General features: G+C 40.8%; 2 protein-coding genes and 1 long non-coding RNA gene across 4 annotated transcripts; 2 read left to right on the forward strand and 1 right to left on the reverse strand.

The window, feature by feature from the left end:
• The first annotated feature begins 57 nt into the window (after positions 1-57).
• LOC117949538 lies at positions 58-1,349 on the forward strand. The gene is made up of 2 exons (XR_004657709.1): positions 58-521; positions 723-1,349. It is a non-coding gene; the product is annotated as an uncharacterized LOC117949538 (long non-coding RNA).
• A 91-nt stretch (positions 1,350-1,440) lies between these two features.
• LOC117949534 (proline-rich transmembrane protein 4) lies at positions 1,441-7,072 on the reverse strand. The gene is made up of 3 exons (XM_034879854.1): positions 6,500-7,072; positions 5,271-6,195; positions 1,441-3,740 (listed from the first exon to the last, which is right to left on the reverse strand). The coding sequence occupies exons 2-3, from the start codon at positions 6,073-6,075 to the stop codon at positions 1,627-1,629; spliced, it is 2,919 nt and encodes a 972-aa protein (XP_034735745.1). The 5' UTR covers positions 6,076-6,195; positions 6,500-7,072; the 3' UTR covers positions 1,441-1,626.
• A 4,604-nt stretch (positions 7,073-11,676) lies between these two features.
• Positions 11,677-15,515, forward strand: si:dkey-5i3.5 (uncharacterized protein LOC565091 homolog). Of its 2 annotated transcripts, none has more exons than XM_034879216.1 (5): positions 11,677-11,738; positions 12,287-12,571; positions 13,412-13,658; positions 14,083-14,448; positions 15,139-15,515. In XM_034879216.1, the coding sequence occupies exons 2-4, from the start codon at positions 12,335-12,337 to the stop codon at positions 14,442-14,444; spliced, it is 846 nt and encodes a 281-aa protein (XP_034735107.1). In that variant the 5' UTR covers positions 11,677-11,738; positions 12,287-12,334; the 3' UTR covers positions 14,445-14,448; positions 15,139-15,515. The 2 variants fall into 2 exon arrangements, with proteins under 2 accessions (XP_034735107.1, XP_034735106.1); XM_034879215.1 differs by having other exon boundaries at positions 11,691-11,738; positions 12,309-12,571.
• Positions 15,516-16,010: the final 495 nt, after the last annotated feature.

Genomic DNA, 16,010 nt, shown 5'->3' on the forward strand with positions numbered 1-16,010 from the left:
TACTAGACCTTTGACATTAGTTTATTTCAAGCAAATTCCATGTAATGTCTCTACACAAAGGATGCTCTGCTCTCATCATCCTGCATGTAATCTTACAGTGAGCTCTTTCAATATGTTGCAGAGGCGACCAAAGCTTAACATTAGCCTTATACCACACATACATATTTGTAACAAGGAGTAAAGAAGCGATCATGTGTAATCTCACTCTAAATTTTCCTGTGGATAACAAAATAATTCCTTACATTACATTTTTACATTCATAATACAAATTAGTCTGAGTGGCTTGACATGTTATCTTCCCAAAAATTCATTAAGCAAAAACACAACATTAATTACATACCGTAGCTATTGTCTGTCCATAATATTTCAGGCCCAGAATTAAAAAAAAAAATGGTGAGTTATTTAAATAGGCTGGAAACAGTGGAGAAGAGTGGTTTGTTTATTGAATTGTAGACAAAATTGTGATAAAATGTGATTTCTTATTTGTCTGAGAGGTACTCAACGTCTGTGGTATTACATATGTTGCTCCATGATAAACAGTGGATCGTAATTTTGCTATAACACGCAACCACTTAAATGAGCTATTGTACTGGTTGACAACATTATTTGATGGTTTCTCTAATGATTTTGTTCTTGAGAGTTAGAGAAAATATAAATATCTTCTTCTATTTCCCTAAAGCTTCAAAAGTACATTTACTGTATATAGTGTTGCATGAATAAAGATATTTTTGTCAAGGGCACATGATTTTATTTGTCACATCTCCAGAAATCAATCAAGCAAAACATTTTGTTTTTCTAATTACCACTAGAGGGCAATGTATTCTAGGTTTAACATTGTATTTGGCAGGCACACAATGCCACAGTTTTGCCACTGGTAGTAAAAAATAATTAAAAACAAGCTAACATTATTGCAACGTGTACAAACTACTAAAATACCAAAGATAGATACCACTTAAATGGTTAGATAAACAAGCAATGCAAAGAATGAAAGAAAAACTCATCCTTTGCATATATTTTCATTGAATTTCAAAGTATATTACATCCCACTTATAATAATAATAATAATAATAATAATAATTGTTTGAGGTAAGCACTACATGCCAAATGTCTGTTCCCATGATGAAGTACATGTTTGCCAACTCTAAACGGCCAGCAAGGTAATGATTGTACTGTGGCTGCTAACCACTATAAATTGTGTCTATACAATCCCAATGTGAAAGAGGCTTCACTCACTATATATTTAATCCTTCTGAGCACGTCAACTACTGAACACACATCAACAATGTAAAATGAAACTGTTTTGAGCCCATATTGTTTGTCCATTCATTATTAAAGAAGGCTCTCCTTTACCTGTGTATGCCTTTTAGTTTCTCTCAGCAAGATAGCTTTAAATAAAAAAGTTCAACATTTCAGTTAAGTCAAATATTAAAACTCTATTTATGGAAAATAAGTTGGGTCTACACATTGGATCAATAATGTCCATTCACCTTTTTAGTTCAGGTAATTATTTTCATCTGTATAACTTTTATGATGTGTACAATTTAATTCCTTCATCTAACCTGATCAGAGTATGCTATTTCTGTACAAGGTAATGTGCACATTTTAATCACAACTAGACTTAACTTTCTATAATTCAATGGTGTCACTGCAAACACTCAGAGTGTCAATTTGTCTGCACACATTGACAAACTCTGCCTGTACAGCCAGATCCCATTCCAGCTGTTTGCTTTCACTCAGGTGTTTAGTCCCTGCCAGCCGGCCAGATCCATGACTGTCCTGGGAGGCTAAGCTGAGGCTTTGGTATCGTCTGTGGTAAGACAGGTGGGGGATTGCTCGTGGTAGGCTGCTCTGAGCAAAGTTTTGACCTCTGTTGGCCCAGGAATACGAGCGCAGTTTTCCTGTCTCCTTGGGATTGCTGCACAGACCATGGGTTGAGCCAGAGATGCTTTCTTTCCAATCACATTGCTCGGGTGACATTGGTGGCTTGCTGTGGGATGTCAAAGAACCATGTGGCTGGGAAGGTCTTAAACTGGACAGTCCGTTCTCTTGATCCACATCCCCACAGGAAGAGGTTCGGTATAGGGCATTTTCCACAGAGCTGGGCCCTTGCTTTGACAAACCTTGGCTGGGAGGGCTCAAAGAGAGACTGGAAGAAGCATGAAAGAGTCTTGGCAAGCCAAATATACTGTGTGAGAACAGCGATTCACTGAACAGAGCCTGGTCAATGCTGCGGGACAAGTCTATGGGAGATGGGGGCTGCAGGTCCACAGTAGAGTCAATCTCCAGTCGTAGGCTATCCAGTGACGATAGCTGAGACTCAACTGCACTCTTTGGCTTGTGCGGTGGGCTTGGGGGTGTAGGGAGAGATACTAAAGTGTTCTGGGTTTGGCTGGACTTGGGGACAGAGTCTTGCCCATTTCCAGGATGATCCACCATTGAGAATAGAGGAAGATCCTCAGACTGTCCCTTAGTGATGACATCACAGACCACCAGCTTTTCCTGTTTACCCTGAGACCAAGAATCGTGAGAGGAAAGGACAGGAGAATCTGCACCTCCCTGAGAGGGCAGGGTGAGCCCTCGTGAAGGGGAGCTGCAGGAGAGGCGGGACCAAGATCCTGGCCGTGGATGAGTTATGGTCTTGATAGAGGAGTTGTTGTGACAGAATAGAGGGTGCGAACCAATGAGAGACAAACCTAGACACACCCCAACCTCACAGAGCCTGCAGCCTACTTGGTAGCCCCACCAGGGCCAGGGCTGGAACCCATAGCCATCAACCCCACCTAAACCAAGGGCATGCAGGATCCCATACAACTGGAGGCCTCCGCACCCTAACAAACACACGGAAGCCCCCACTCCAGCTCCTGCTGCCCTACCCCAGTCCTCCACTTTGGCAAAGGGGCAACTTGCTGGTTGCATCGCTTCAGGAGATCCTCCACTCTCTCCATTGTCATTCAGCCTGTAGATGTGTTTTGTGTTAAATTGCATTAAGCAGTAGAAGATGAGGTAGGAGCATGAGAGAAAGACGGTGAGACATACAAACACACCCTGAGGGAATAGAAGGATCCAGGAGGGGAGGCTGTGGAAGAGCTGGAGCATGCCAACACACCCTAGAGAAACCCCAGAATACAACAGGGACATACACAGCAACAGGCAAGGTCTGGGCAAGGCTGAGAACGAGGTGGAATTAGCAAGTGGGAGTGAAAGATGCATGCGTGAGCGTAAGGAAAGAAGGAGGAAGGCCAGGGAGAAAGCTGAGATCAAACAGGGGTAGGACAGCTCAGAGAGCAGCAGAGAGCCCAGAGGGGGGAGACGATCTTGATGATTGTAAGCATCATAGAGCAAACAGAAAGCTTGGATTCCTGCAAATGCTAGGAGGAACAAGTGCAGCAGGGTGAAGTAGGGGCTTCCTGGGGGACAGCGCAGGGGCAGGCCTAGCAGGCAGACCACAGAGATTAGGCCAAATACAGTAAAGACCGAGCCCAGGCCATAGACGTGGGCTTCCCACGCAAATCCCCATGTGGCGAGGGCAGAGTTCCAGTCCGAATACAGAGGGACAAAAAAGGCAGGGCTGAGATCTAGAGAGTGGCCCAAGGACTCGTTGGGGGGAACATCATCTGGGTAGGTGCGAGTCCAAGGCTGGTTTGATGTTTTGCAGGGTATTGCAGATGTGTCTGTGTTACAGTCGAGCAAGGGTGTGCCACTGGTCTTTGAGAGATGCAGGTTATCATCCGTGGAGTCATCTACAAAACACAGAAAATAAAATGGAACCAACTCATTTGCTGTGTCAACACAGAACCAAAAGGCCGGCATTTTAAATGCTTACATAACTGAGCTGTTCTTCTGAAAATGTTCTGTCGAAAATCAGCATGTTAGCCTTGTTATCACGACCATGTTAGCATGCTAATGATGCAATTTTAACAATAGTGACATTCATCTACAGATAAAACCATCATAATAATCTAATCAATGAACACATGCCAAAGTGAATTATATCCACATTCTAGATTGTACAAAAAGAGAACAGGGGAGAGTCTGCCATGTGTGAAGTTAATCCATAATAAAACAGAGTAGGCTTGTAACAGGGAATCTCTAACTGGGTCACAGAGAGAGAGAGTGGGAGCATGAGGAAGAAAAGTGCATATGTGTGTGTGTGTGTGTGTGTGTAAGAGAGAGAGAGATGTTTGTTGATTAGCCAGTTTTGACCTCATTGCTGCTCTCATTCTGTATGGCTGTTAGTGAGCACAGTCAAGAGTTGTTATGCTATCATGATCCTACAAACACATGCAGAAATATTTAACTTTCATATGCAGTTGTGATTGTGTAATCATTAAATAATGTAAGCATCTTAATCTCTAGGTAAAATAGCATTCAGAGTAAGCTGTAGCCATTGAGCCGCCAGAATCAGGAAAGCCACTGGTTGTAACTGGATTGTGTCCTATTTATGGTCCTCCATTAGTAGTGCAGTGATAATGTCAATGCATAAGCAGCGAGATATCTATCTAACAAGTGGCGGATTTTCACTATAGAATTTAATACATTCAATCAACAAACTAACTGTTTGTCTGAAAATTGTCTCCGGTAATAAATGCAAAGGCAGCTTGAGGAAGGTAAATTCCTCACACAGTTCTGTCAAAGCCCTCTTCCCCCTATACTTGTGGACACAACTCATAATTTACTTTGACAAGTGAGTCCCATCGTGTGTGTGCGTGTGTGTGTGTGTGTGTGTGTGTGTGTGTGTGTGTGTGTGTGTGTTTGTGCGTGTCTGTGTGTGCGTGGGTGTGTGTTTGTGTGTGTGTGCAGTAAATACTGTATGAGTAGGTGTGCACCACATTATCCATTAACCTTTGGTGTGGACACTGACTTGCAATGGAAATAAAATGTTTCTACATCAAAAAGATAGTAAAGGACAAGATGGGAAGAACCTGTGATAAAAGGATTGAGACAGAAGGACAAGGGGCAAAGGTTTGGGGAAGAGTTGGGTAGAGATTTTTGAGGAGAGTAAAAGCTTGGGGGAGGTCACTGATGCAATCCATTCTGTGAATGTAAAACACTTGTGGGTGGCAGCAGAATACATATCAACAACACTGCAGTAACACACACTCTTGAGTCTTGCAGATTTTATTTGAGTTATTTAATGAACCTTAATAATCCTGCTATTTACGTTCAGGCTAAGAGTGACTAGGGCTAAGTGGTAACTGTGATTGGTGTCAAGTTTTGTAAATGATGGATTCTCCAAATGCGTTCAATTTCATTCAAGGCAGGACTCTTACCTTTATCTGCCTCTATGGTGCCAGCTCCTCTGTGTAAAATACGACCCACAATATCAAACAATCCATCTCCGGTCTCTTTCATTGGGACAATCCCCTCTTGTCTCTCTCCCTGCATGATAACAGAAGGGGCCGTGGTCCACCCCCAACTGGCTACTAGTGGAGTGGTGCGCTCAGGGCTGGGCCCAGGTCCAGAAAACAGGGGTGAAGTGGAGTCCTGGCCTGATGGAAATGAGCCAGACAGAAGAAAAGGTAACTGGCTATTGGTTGTCTCATTCTGAAAAGCTGAGAAAGTTGGCTGATTCTCTCCAGTTTGTTTAGAATGCAATATAGACCCAGTACTTGTCTCATATGATTGATACTTTAATGTTTGTTCCTGGATAGGTTGAGTTGGCACTCCTCCAGAAGATCTTATTGGTTGTCTACTCTCCTTGGAGACAGCATCTTCTGCATCTACGGGTCTGGATGTAAGTCCCTTCTCATTGGGATTCAAAAGAGATGTCTCTGGGCTCACCTGTAAATCAATGTATTCACCAATCACACCTTGTCTATCTAATTCCTCAGATGATGATAAGGGCCAACTCACAGGTGGACCCATGAGGTCAACATTCTCAGTCCCAAACACAGGATTCCCCGGTGCTAAACCCGATCCATGAGGTCTCTGTAGGGGCTGTGTGAGACGCTGCACTGCTGTGTCAATGACTGGCTGTTGTGTATCCTTGACATTTTCTCCAGTGAAGGCTATGACGTGAAGTGATAGAGGCAAGGAGAGGGGGAGAAGAAGATAAAAATTCCACAGCGAGAGCATGGCGAGGGTCTACAAACTCCACGGCAAAGTCACATGTTGTAGGTTTTGAGGGGCGTTGTCCAATCACATGCTTGACAGATCTTTAACCTCAGGTCTCTGGGAATATCATGCTTAACACACCTGGGGGAAAAGAAAGGTAAATTGCTTTCAAGACACAGTCAATGCAACTACTCATCAAACAGTATGTATTGCTAGGATATCTGCAATAAATAGCTTGAATTTCTGCACGTGGAGTGAGTACTAAAATGCAAATACTGTATATAAAAAGCACTTCAAACCCTATACCCATTTCTCCTATAAAGTCCTGTGACATACACAAAGTACACACATTAGAGTACAAATATCTATCCATAATAATAGCTCATGAAGAGACATCAAGCACACAACGGTTTTCTAGTAGCTGGTGTCAATTTAGCTTTCTTACCTCATCATTAGCCCACTCTGCTGCAGCCTCTTCAAACATACATATGCTTCTCCGTGTCGCTGCATGCCTGCAGTCTCTCTCTCTGCGCAGCACTCTGTGTCCGTTCATACTCACTGTGCTGTGCCCCTCTTCTCTCCATCAGACAGTCGACACATGGGACAGACCCCACCTCCCCGAGACAACCCCCGCTGTCCCACTCTCTACCGCACTGATCTGACAGTTTGACTGTTTGCACAATCCCGTTGTCCTAAATCGGCATCCACAACACACACAGTATCATCTCTTACTGCTGGTTCTGTTCCCCCACACACTCAAACACACTTATCCCTCTGGTGTGTATGATGTACTGTATGTGATGTTGAGTATGCGTGTAAACGAGAAGAGAAGGACAGAAAAGAAAAGAACAGAAAGAAAACTGAAAAAAAGGGAAAAAGGAAAGGGTATAAATATGTCATCAGGGCTGAAGCATGCTCATCAACCATTTGGCAGGAGGTACCCTGCACTGAACTAACCAGTGCTTTAGATCAATATGTGCCATTGTGTGTAATTTATAACTGATGATGTGCCCTTCCTCTTAACATAAACATCACATAAACATCTCAGTTTGTGTCACAAACAGTAGATGAAGCAGGACATTTTCTTTGAATAGCACACATGCATAATGCATGATAGTGGTTACTTATGTGCCTTCAGAATATACATATATAGAGAACACGCTGTAGATACAGTACCCCCGAACCAAGTGGATACACTTTAAATAATTGCTAACCTTAAGACTGTACCACTTGTGACCTTGCGTCTTTGACATGAAGGATCTCTATCTGAAGGTGCAATGTTAGCTGCTTTCTTTATTTTCTTGTTCACGTGTGCTGTTCTTACCCAATGGGGGAAATCCATTAGCCTCGTGGCCTACTTCAATTCCCAGGGATGTTTCTAAAATAGACACTGATCCACATACCTTTGGATGCAGTTAAACTCAGAAAGCTTAAAGTCACACTTCTTTGCCATATTTGTCTGGCTGAGGTAAGGATCGGAAAAGTTCTGTTTTAAAGTCTCCACTGACCACTGCTGAATAAGCAGGGCACATCATGTATCATGCCAGGATTATTGTTGTGTGGGCATTCTGCCAAATGCACATTGATTAGTCTTCAATCCAAAACATATACTGTATAAATACCAATTAAACTACATGCCAAACAAATCTGCCAAAAAGTATATTTAGTACTGAAACCCCAAAACATAAAGACATAAGGAAAGACTGTATCCAAAGAAAAATGTTGAGTGTGACAGTAAATAATAAAGAGAGCAGTTTACCCACTGTCTTCTAAGCTTCATTGTGCCAAGCTTCTCCTTGCAGGATAAAAAATGCCTTTGATGATAACAATTGGATTCACATAAACATGGATTGAGAGACAGTGAGGGCTATTTCAGATCATTTAGTCAGTCAGTCAGAACTTCCCGAGGGCTGTGAATAACCCGCTGTCTGATGAGGACACAGGAAATCACCAACTCAGCCGTAACTAAAGGGACTGCAAAGGAACAATGACAGGCCAAACATATGAGCTCAGTGAGGGACATGGCCAAATTATTGTCGCCTCACACTTGCTATCCTAATTCATTTGGCAACTGGTTTCTGTTTAGACAAGTCATCCTCTAACAAGACAAAGTCAGCAGGGATTGGGGTCCAGATGGCAATGTGGACAGTCAGGACAAGACACAAAAAAAAGCTGTACAAGCAAAGGGGAGGGTAAAAACGAGCCTTGGCCCTGGTTAGGATAAAGTGTGTGATAAGATAAAGTGATAAGCTGTATATTGAGTCCTACTAGTCATGTCCATGCAAACATAAAAAGCCCATTACATGACTTGTAGCAAGACAAAATCACAGCCATAGTCACAAATACACTCTAATGTCTGTGGATAAAATGTGGAGGGAGGAAATGTATGTGAATACCGGCGAAATAAAACCAATAACACTCTGAAGGTAATGAAACAATATGTCCTCCTTGCATTGAGATGACAGTGCTACATAAGCTGGCTGATAGCGGATTATTATCCACATAACAACTAAAAATATTGATGATATTGGTTAATACTTGACACTAAAAGTCGCTCAACACTCCGTACAATACCATTCATCATACTGTGTTTTCCCATTAAATGAAACAATCACACAATTATTAATGTACACTAAAGAATTATAAATATTAGATGTTAATGTGGAAAAATAGGACTGCTAAGACCTAAAAAATGCCCAAAAAGGGCGCCCATAGGAGACCTTTTTTGCGGCAGACATTTTGACTTGTCATTGTAGAGAAAGCACACATCTTTTTAATAACATTGATGATGGCTGCATTCTACTTAGAAAACATCCTGTTATGGTGCATGCTGGTTCATTGGAACTATGAATGAGACGCTTAAAGGAACTGAGCCCTCATTGATGTTATCAATTTCACTCATGCTTTTCCTACTTCGATTCAAAATGTTTGTCATGAAAAAGGTCTATAAAGTCACCACAAACTTAGAGACTTTTTATAAATCGCTGAATGTTATATCACAGTGTTTTTTCTGTTAGGAAAGACAAGACAAGTTGTTGTTGTGCATGGTCACTATTGACCTTCCCGGAAGATAGTTGTTGTAGTATGGATGTGTTTAAAAAAGAAGATGGGAACTGGCAGAAAAGGAGGCTAAATAAAGCAATGCAGGTTAGAGGAGTGAAAGAGAGTAAGGATAAATGGAATGTTATTGTGAGGTTTGAAGAACCAGGAGGGAAGAGTTTGGATTTGTTAAAATTGATGAAAATAATTAAGAATCAGGTTGGTGAGGTTAAATATGCTAGGATTCTAACTGATGGCAACATTTTTGATTGAATGTAACTCTGAAGATCAGATTGAAAGAGCTCTAAAAACCGCAAGCTGTTGGGAAAACAGAGGTAGTAAAGGTGGTGAAAGTGGAAAAAAAGGAAGTGCGGGAGTGAGTTATGGGATTCCTTTAGCAATTGAGATGAAGGAGCTGGTTAAAAATTTTAAAGAAAAGTGTGATACTACATGGCTGCAATACCAAAACGTATAGGAAAACTAGGGAGAATAGAGGTTCCAGGGTGGAGTGCTGAATGTGAACAGGTAGTTAGAGAAAGGAAAAGAGCTTTTAGAAAGCAGTTGTGAGAAGGAGTAAGGCAAAGACAAAGAACATACTGGAGGGATTATTGTAGCTCAATAGGAAGTACTATTAATATAAATGATATATGGGGAATGATCAAAAAATGGAAGTTAATAGGAGAGGGTGGAATTATCCAATCTTTTCAGATGGAGAACAGTTGGCTACATTAGTAAACACACTGAGTAAGGTACATAGTTCCAGTAATCTGTCAAAAGAAGAAAGAAGGGGAAGGGAAGAAACACAGAGCCAATATGCTGAGGTTATTCAAAAGAAAGAAAGATTAGAGGATAAATATAAGGTTCCTCTCACTCAGAGAGAGATGAGAAATGCATTGGACAAGTGTAAGAATTCAGTTCCTGGAAAAGAATAAATTTGTTATTATTAAGACATTAGACAGACAAAAGACAGGCCAATAGCTTTAACCTCTCACTTTAATGGATTGGTTGGAGGAAGGCTAATGCACTTTATTGAAGAAAGGGGGTTGATGGCTAGCTGTCAGAGCGGCATTAGAAAGGGGAGTAGTACTATATCATATGTCTTGAGCATGAACACACAAATCCACAAAGAGACTGTTGTGGCAGTATTCTTAGACATGGAAAAACAGATGATATGCTATGGGTAGAGAGTCTTTTAATCAAGATGCGCATGCTAGGAATTGGGGGAAATATGTTAAACTGAGTGATGGACTTTTTAAATAATAAAAGTATCCAGGTGAAAATAGGGAAAGAATAATTTAGAAGCAGTTTGGTAGAAAATGGGACACCACAAGTTAGTGTTATTAGTCAATTGCTGTTCAACATAATGATTAATTATGTTTTTAGTTATTGTTCAGCCAGGAATTGGAAAGTTACTGACGACGGTAGCCTGTGGAAGAGGGGGGAAATGTGAAGTATACCCTGAAGAAGGTACAGGAAGCTCTAACCTTAGTGGAGGATTGGATGAAGGAAATTGGGGTTTAGAATTGTCTATTGAGAAGACTTAAATTGGGGAGCAGACGTAGCTTCTCTGAAGCTAATTTATGTATATTTAATTAGAGCAATAATTGAAGCTGGATTAGGTATAGTTCAAGCTAAGGCATTGAGAACATGTACAGGAGCTGTGCGATCTTCCCCACTGTGTTCCTTTGTGGTAGAAACAGGAGAAATGCCACTTTGTTTGCGAAGAAAGCAACTTCAGGATAACTATTGAGTCCAAATGATGAGTCAAAGGTGGGATCAGCCAGTCAAGGCAAGCTGGAAGAGGGGGCAAAACTTCAAACATTTGGATGGACAGGGAAGACAGTGGGACAGGAAATGTCTTTGCAGACCAAGAACTTTTGTTGAGGAGTACTGTGGCCATCAGTTCCTTCATGGCAATTGGGGTTCCCGAAGACGGATTTAGAGACCCTTGGGATTAAGTCAGACAATCCTGAATCAGATTTGGTGCGTGAATTCCATTGTCACATAATAGATAGAGATATCAGGAACACATCTTAATTTTTACTGATGGTTCAAAGGATCCAGAAACAGGTGGGCTACTACAGGAGCAGCTTTTGTTTTTCAGTGGTGGAATGCCCAAGCCTGTAAGAGAACCTCACATTTCCTACGTGTGTTTACAGTGGAGTTATATGCAATCCTGATGGCAGTGCAATGGATTGAGCAGATTCAGAACCATAAAGTGATGATATGTAGTGACTTTGTGTCAGATATCAATAGTATTGGGAAAGGGTCATCAGAGAGTTGACATCTTGTTTACGATATTTGTGTGGTAGATGAGATTAAAGATGTGAAAAGGAAAGGTGTAGAAATTCATTTGCATGGGTCCCAGTTTATGTGGGTATCGGCTGTGGAGCAGGATATTAGTGCACTAAAGTGCTAATTCCATAGATGGCAGCAATGCAACTTTTTGGATGCCGGCTGACGTAAAACCCATAGAAAACCCTGTAGGAGAAGAAGAAGAAGAAGAAGAAGAAGAAGAAGAAGAAGTAACGAGTAACGAGTAAAGACTAACGAGTAACGACTAACGAGTAACAGGAAGTTCGTATGTAGATCAAGTTAACGTAGACGTAACCTAGACTCACTGTATTCCGGACACTTTCGACGCAGTAAGTACACGTCCCATAACATATTAATGCGGTGAAAGAAAAGCCTGATTGGAACCTGTCTGGGGGCAGTTCTTACAGGCAAATTAAAGATTGATTGACACATGTAGGGCAAATAATTTGGAAGAAATCTTGAAAAAAAACTCTAGTTTAAAGGAACTTTGACACGGTGTCCGGACAATTTTGAATGTCACGTCCGTCAAAATGCCTCTGTAGATAAATGTGTAGATCCCTTCAACAAGTCAAAATATTGATATAGCTAGTCCTATTGGAATACGGATGATAACTTACGTTAGCTGGCTCGTGTATTCTAAACACAGCAAATGCTAATGTTAACTAGCCTGCAAGTTTAGAGTTAGCTAAATAGCGTACGCGTAGTGTTACGTTAATTCTTCACTAACTTGAAACACTTGGCTACAATAGTATATCTAGCTATGTTAACAGTTTTTTTTCTGTTAGTAATGTTGGTAGCCTTCTCATTGTCAAATTGACGGCTATCGTTTTTCTCATTTTTCATTCTTGTCCCCTTGTTTTCCCTTTTTTTTTTTTAGAGACACTTCCCATCTGATCCGGTGGGAAGCCTAGCGAGAGGCGTTACTATGTTGGGCAGGGTGCTCCTGAGCAGAGGCATCCATGCCCACCGCATCTGTAAGAATGTGACTTTCTACATTAACGAATCGGCATCTCCGGTCTCAAGATGTCAGACCAAAGCATCTGAAGATCATACACCCGTTATGTTGATACTGCCGTGGTTGGGTTCGCGTCCTCAAGCAGTGGCCAAATATTGTGAAATCTACTTCCGCACTGGCTTTGATGTGCTTGTAGTGGAGAGCGAGGTAAGATAACGACAATATAAATCTGTGAGAATTACAACATTACACAATGTTTACACGTAGTCAGTGCTTTGTATCACAACCACATAGAACTGTTAGTTTTACGTCAAAATTGAGCTAACTTCATTCTTGTATTATTATAATTTGTGATGCGTACACGTGGATGCCCTTTCAATAAGTTAGGTAATTCTTAGATATAGGCAACTGCTGTTTTTTTTATAATATAGAATAGAGATGTGGTATCATCAGCATATACCGGATATGTTTGTTCTTTGCCTTTCCAACGATTAAGTAACACAATAAAGTACCATTAAAAGCCCATTTGTGTGCAACCACAATAAAGAGTTTATTATAAACCTCATGAATGTTTGAGTTAAGCATGAATGCCTTAAACAATCCCCATATACACATGTTACAACAACTAAGATTTCTGCCTTCAGTGGAGCAAAGGTGAATTTTAAATGATTCTTTGTTGCAAAGGTTGTAAGACAGCCTGGTCTTTAATTGTGGTCTTATGGTCTTGGAGGATAAGGGTCAAGGACTGCCTGTATTCACTGATGTACAGGTGGCACACCAAAGTACGTAGCAATGTGCCAACAAAGTGAGTGAAGAAGATGGGTTCAAGCTAGTAAACATGGCTGTAAAAAATGCAGGTTTCTAACTTTTAAGAAAAATGGCTCAAAGTAAACATAACTTTAGTTCATTTACAAGAAACCCCACAGGGGTCTGTAACTTCTATGATCTCTGACAGTACAGGGATAGGATGGGCTCCTAGCTCAAACTGTCTAAAGCCAAATGATGTTTCATCAGCATTCTGTTATCTTTGTGCTTGTTTTACACAAGGTGCGAGATTTCCTGTGGCCTCGCCGGGGCCTGGATAAGGGAAAGTGGTTGCTAGAGTTGCTCCAGAGTGAACGCTTTGTGTCCCGCCCACTGCTTGTCCATGCCTTCTCTATCGGTGGCTACACATTTGCTCAGCTGCTGGTACATGTGTCCCAGGACACACAGAAATATCAGGCGCTCACACAGAGGATCAAAGGTCAAGTCTATGATAGCCTGGTGGTGGGCTCTTTGGATACAATGACCATAGGTCAGTTCAGCAGTGACACACTCCAAATTATTTGATTCTCACCAAGATAAAAAATAAATAAACTTAGATTTAGAAGTGTTGGATAATTGATCTTTTTTTAATCTTATTTTAAGTGTTCAACTTAACACTATAATCTTGAATCAAGCAAGCTTGCCAAGCGAAATTATCTTGGTGGATGGACAGATAATTTAATTTGTTTAGAGTACCTTTTCCCTCAGATTTAGTGTTTTTATTTTGTCTTTAGACACCTCTTTTTTGCAGTTAACACACGCATCAATTTTATTTAATTGGTATCCATTATGCACAATCATACTGGCTAGATCCAAACTTGGATGTTTAGAAGAAGTGTTTCATGGTTGAATATGAGTGAATGCTATTCAGTGAAAACTAATGAAGTATTATTTTTTTTTTCCTCTCTGTCCAGGTCTATCTAAGACTGTATTTCCACATTGGGAGAGACTGGTAAAACAAGTAAGCCAGTTGTACTTTGGTATGTTCAGACGCCAGACGGTGGATTACTATAACAAAGGCTTGGATGTGTTTTTGAACAATCCCGTCACCGCTCCTGCACTGTTCTTCTTTTGCGAGAATGATGCATTGAGCGACCCACAAGCCATGAAGGAGTTGATTGATCACTGGCAGAAGCGTGGGATGGACATCACAGCAAAGAAGTGGGAGGACTCGACACATGCAGGCCACCTTAAGAGGCATCAACAAGAGTATCTGACCACCCTACACATGTTCCTCCACTCACTTCACTTTGCCCCTCTAAAGGCCAAGATGTAAGATCATTTTTAGTTCTGTCGGTTAAATGCGTACAAACCCATTTTAACAGCGTCAATTTTATTTTACCGCAAGTTTAACGTTCTTTTTGGCCTAGCAAACTTTGTAGTTTTTTTCACATGCTGTTTAAACAACTAGTAAGGTTAGAAAAACTACAACACCACACTGGATTTAGGTAGACAGAAACAAAACCGCAGGCACACTGCACACACTTGTTTGGGCTTGCAAGCCGGCCAAAGAGTAGCAACGTTACGTTTTGAGTGAGATGACGAAATGGATGCCAATAAGATTCTGGATGGAAAGTTTACTTTTTAAAAGTTTCCAAAATGTTCCATTTGACAAGACCAAAGTGATCTGTGTGTGTTGTCGTTGTGCACCGCGCTAAATACCAGAAATACCACTTGATGGCCAAGCACACAGCTGCTCCGCATTCCCCACTCCTTGTCATAGTATTTATTTTCATCCTTTGTGTTACATTGTGTGAGACATTATTTGCTCAAAGTGAGAATGACTGCTCAAAGTGAGAATGACTGCTCAAAGTGAGACTGACTGCTCAAAGTGAGAATGCTGCGCGTGAAATTGAACACTACAGTAGGCTTTATGCCAATGTTGTTTTCAATAAAAAAATAAAATTGAATTGCGAGTTAGCTATGACAATGCGATAATCGCGATGAACTTTTCCCAATCGTTTGACAACATTTCATAACAACACAAAGCCATATTCACTTGACTTTTCTGTTTTGGCTGAAATACATTAATTTAATTTAACATCGGAAAATTGTAGGTCATCCAGGATTTTATATTTATATGCATACTTGAAGTTTAGCCAACTGACTGGCTTTGTTGGGCTTGATTGACGAGTACAACAATGACAGTTATTTGAGTGTTTGCTAATAATATTGCCGAGAGGAAGCATATACACCAAGTACTTGGTGTAGGTGGAGTAACAATACAGTTACAAAATGGGGTGCTAGTGTGACATGCAAGAATTTAGTTTATTGATGTAGTTTGGATGAAGTTTCATAAAGCTTTCTTTCCGTTGTGAGTAAAATGATTTTAAGCTGCAGGGTTTAAAACTATATTTTTTTTAATCACCACACAACATTTCACAGTTAAACATCTTCAGGTACTTGATTATTTTAATGATATACCATTGATTAAAAGAATATATCTTCTTCCTCAAGAATTGCCAGGTTGGTGACAGTGCTGAACAAAACACCACAACACACCCAAGAGTTCATATGGCCTCTTGAAACAGAGATGGTATAATGAGCCTCAGTAGTAAACCTGTATTCATTATGGTGCTTTCACAAACTGTAAGTAAAATTTTAGACTTGTAAAGTGTTTTTACAAATTATTGAATGGCCTGTTCAAGGTTGTTGTTGTTGAACATGTGCCTCTCATACTGTAAAGCTTTTATACATTTCTGGATTTGTGCAATAAAATCTTTAACACTTTCTATTTTGTCCTTTTAATTCAGTGTGCAGATGCGCTGTAGTAGCAGCAATATCCACAACGACTATTATCCATAGACCGGTCTATGCTATCATCCCCATAATTATTCCGCCA

This window comes from Etheostoma cragini, chromosome 8 (assembly GCF_013103735.1).
Source record: "Etheostoma cragini isolate CJK2018 chromosome 8, CSU_Ecrag_1.0, whole genome shotgun sequence".
NCBI lineage: Eukaryota > Metazoa > Chordata > Actinopteri > Perciformes > Percidae > Etheostoma > Etheostoma cragini.

Bases quoted from the DNA above. Each gene is read 5' to 3' on its own strand.
- LOC117949534 (XM_034879854.1), bottom strand. From the start codon at position 6,075: ATGCTCTCGCTGTGGAATTTTTATCTTCTTCTCCCCCTCTCCTTGCCT. The intron at 3,741-5,270 runs GTAAGAGTCCTG...TGTGTTTTGTAG, and splicing joins CACCATAGAGGCAGATAAAG to ATGACTCCACGGATGATAAC.
- si:dkey-5i3.5 (XM_034879215.1), top strand. The intron at 12,572-13,411 runs GTAAGATAACGA...GTTTTACACAAG, and splicing joins TGCTTGTAGTGGAGAGCGAG to GTGCGAGATTTCCTGTGGCC. The intron at 13,659-14,082 runs GTCAGTTCAGCA...CTCTCTGTCCAG, and splicing joins TTTGGATACAATGACCATAG to GTCTATCTAAGACTGTATTT.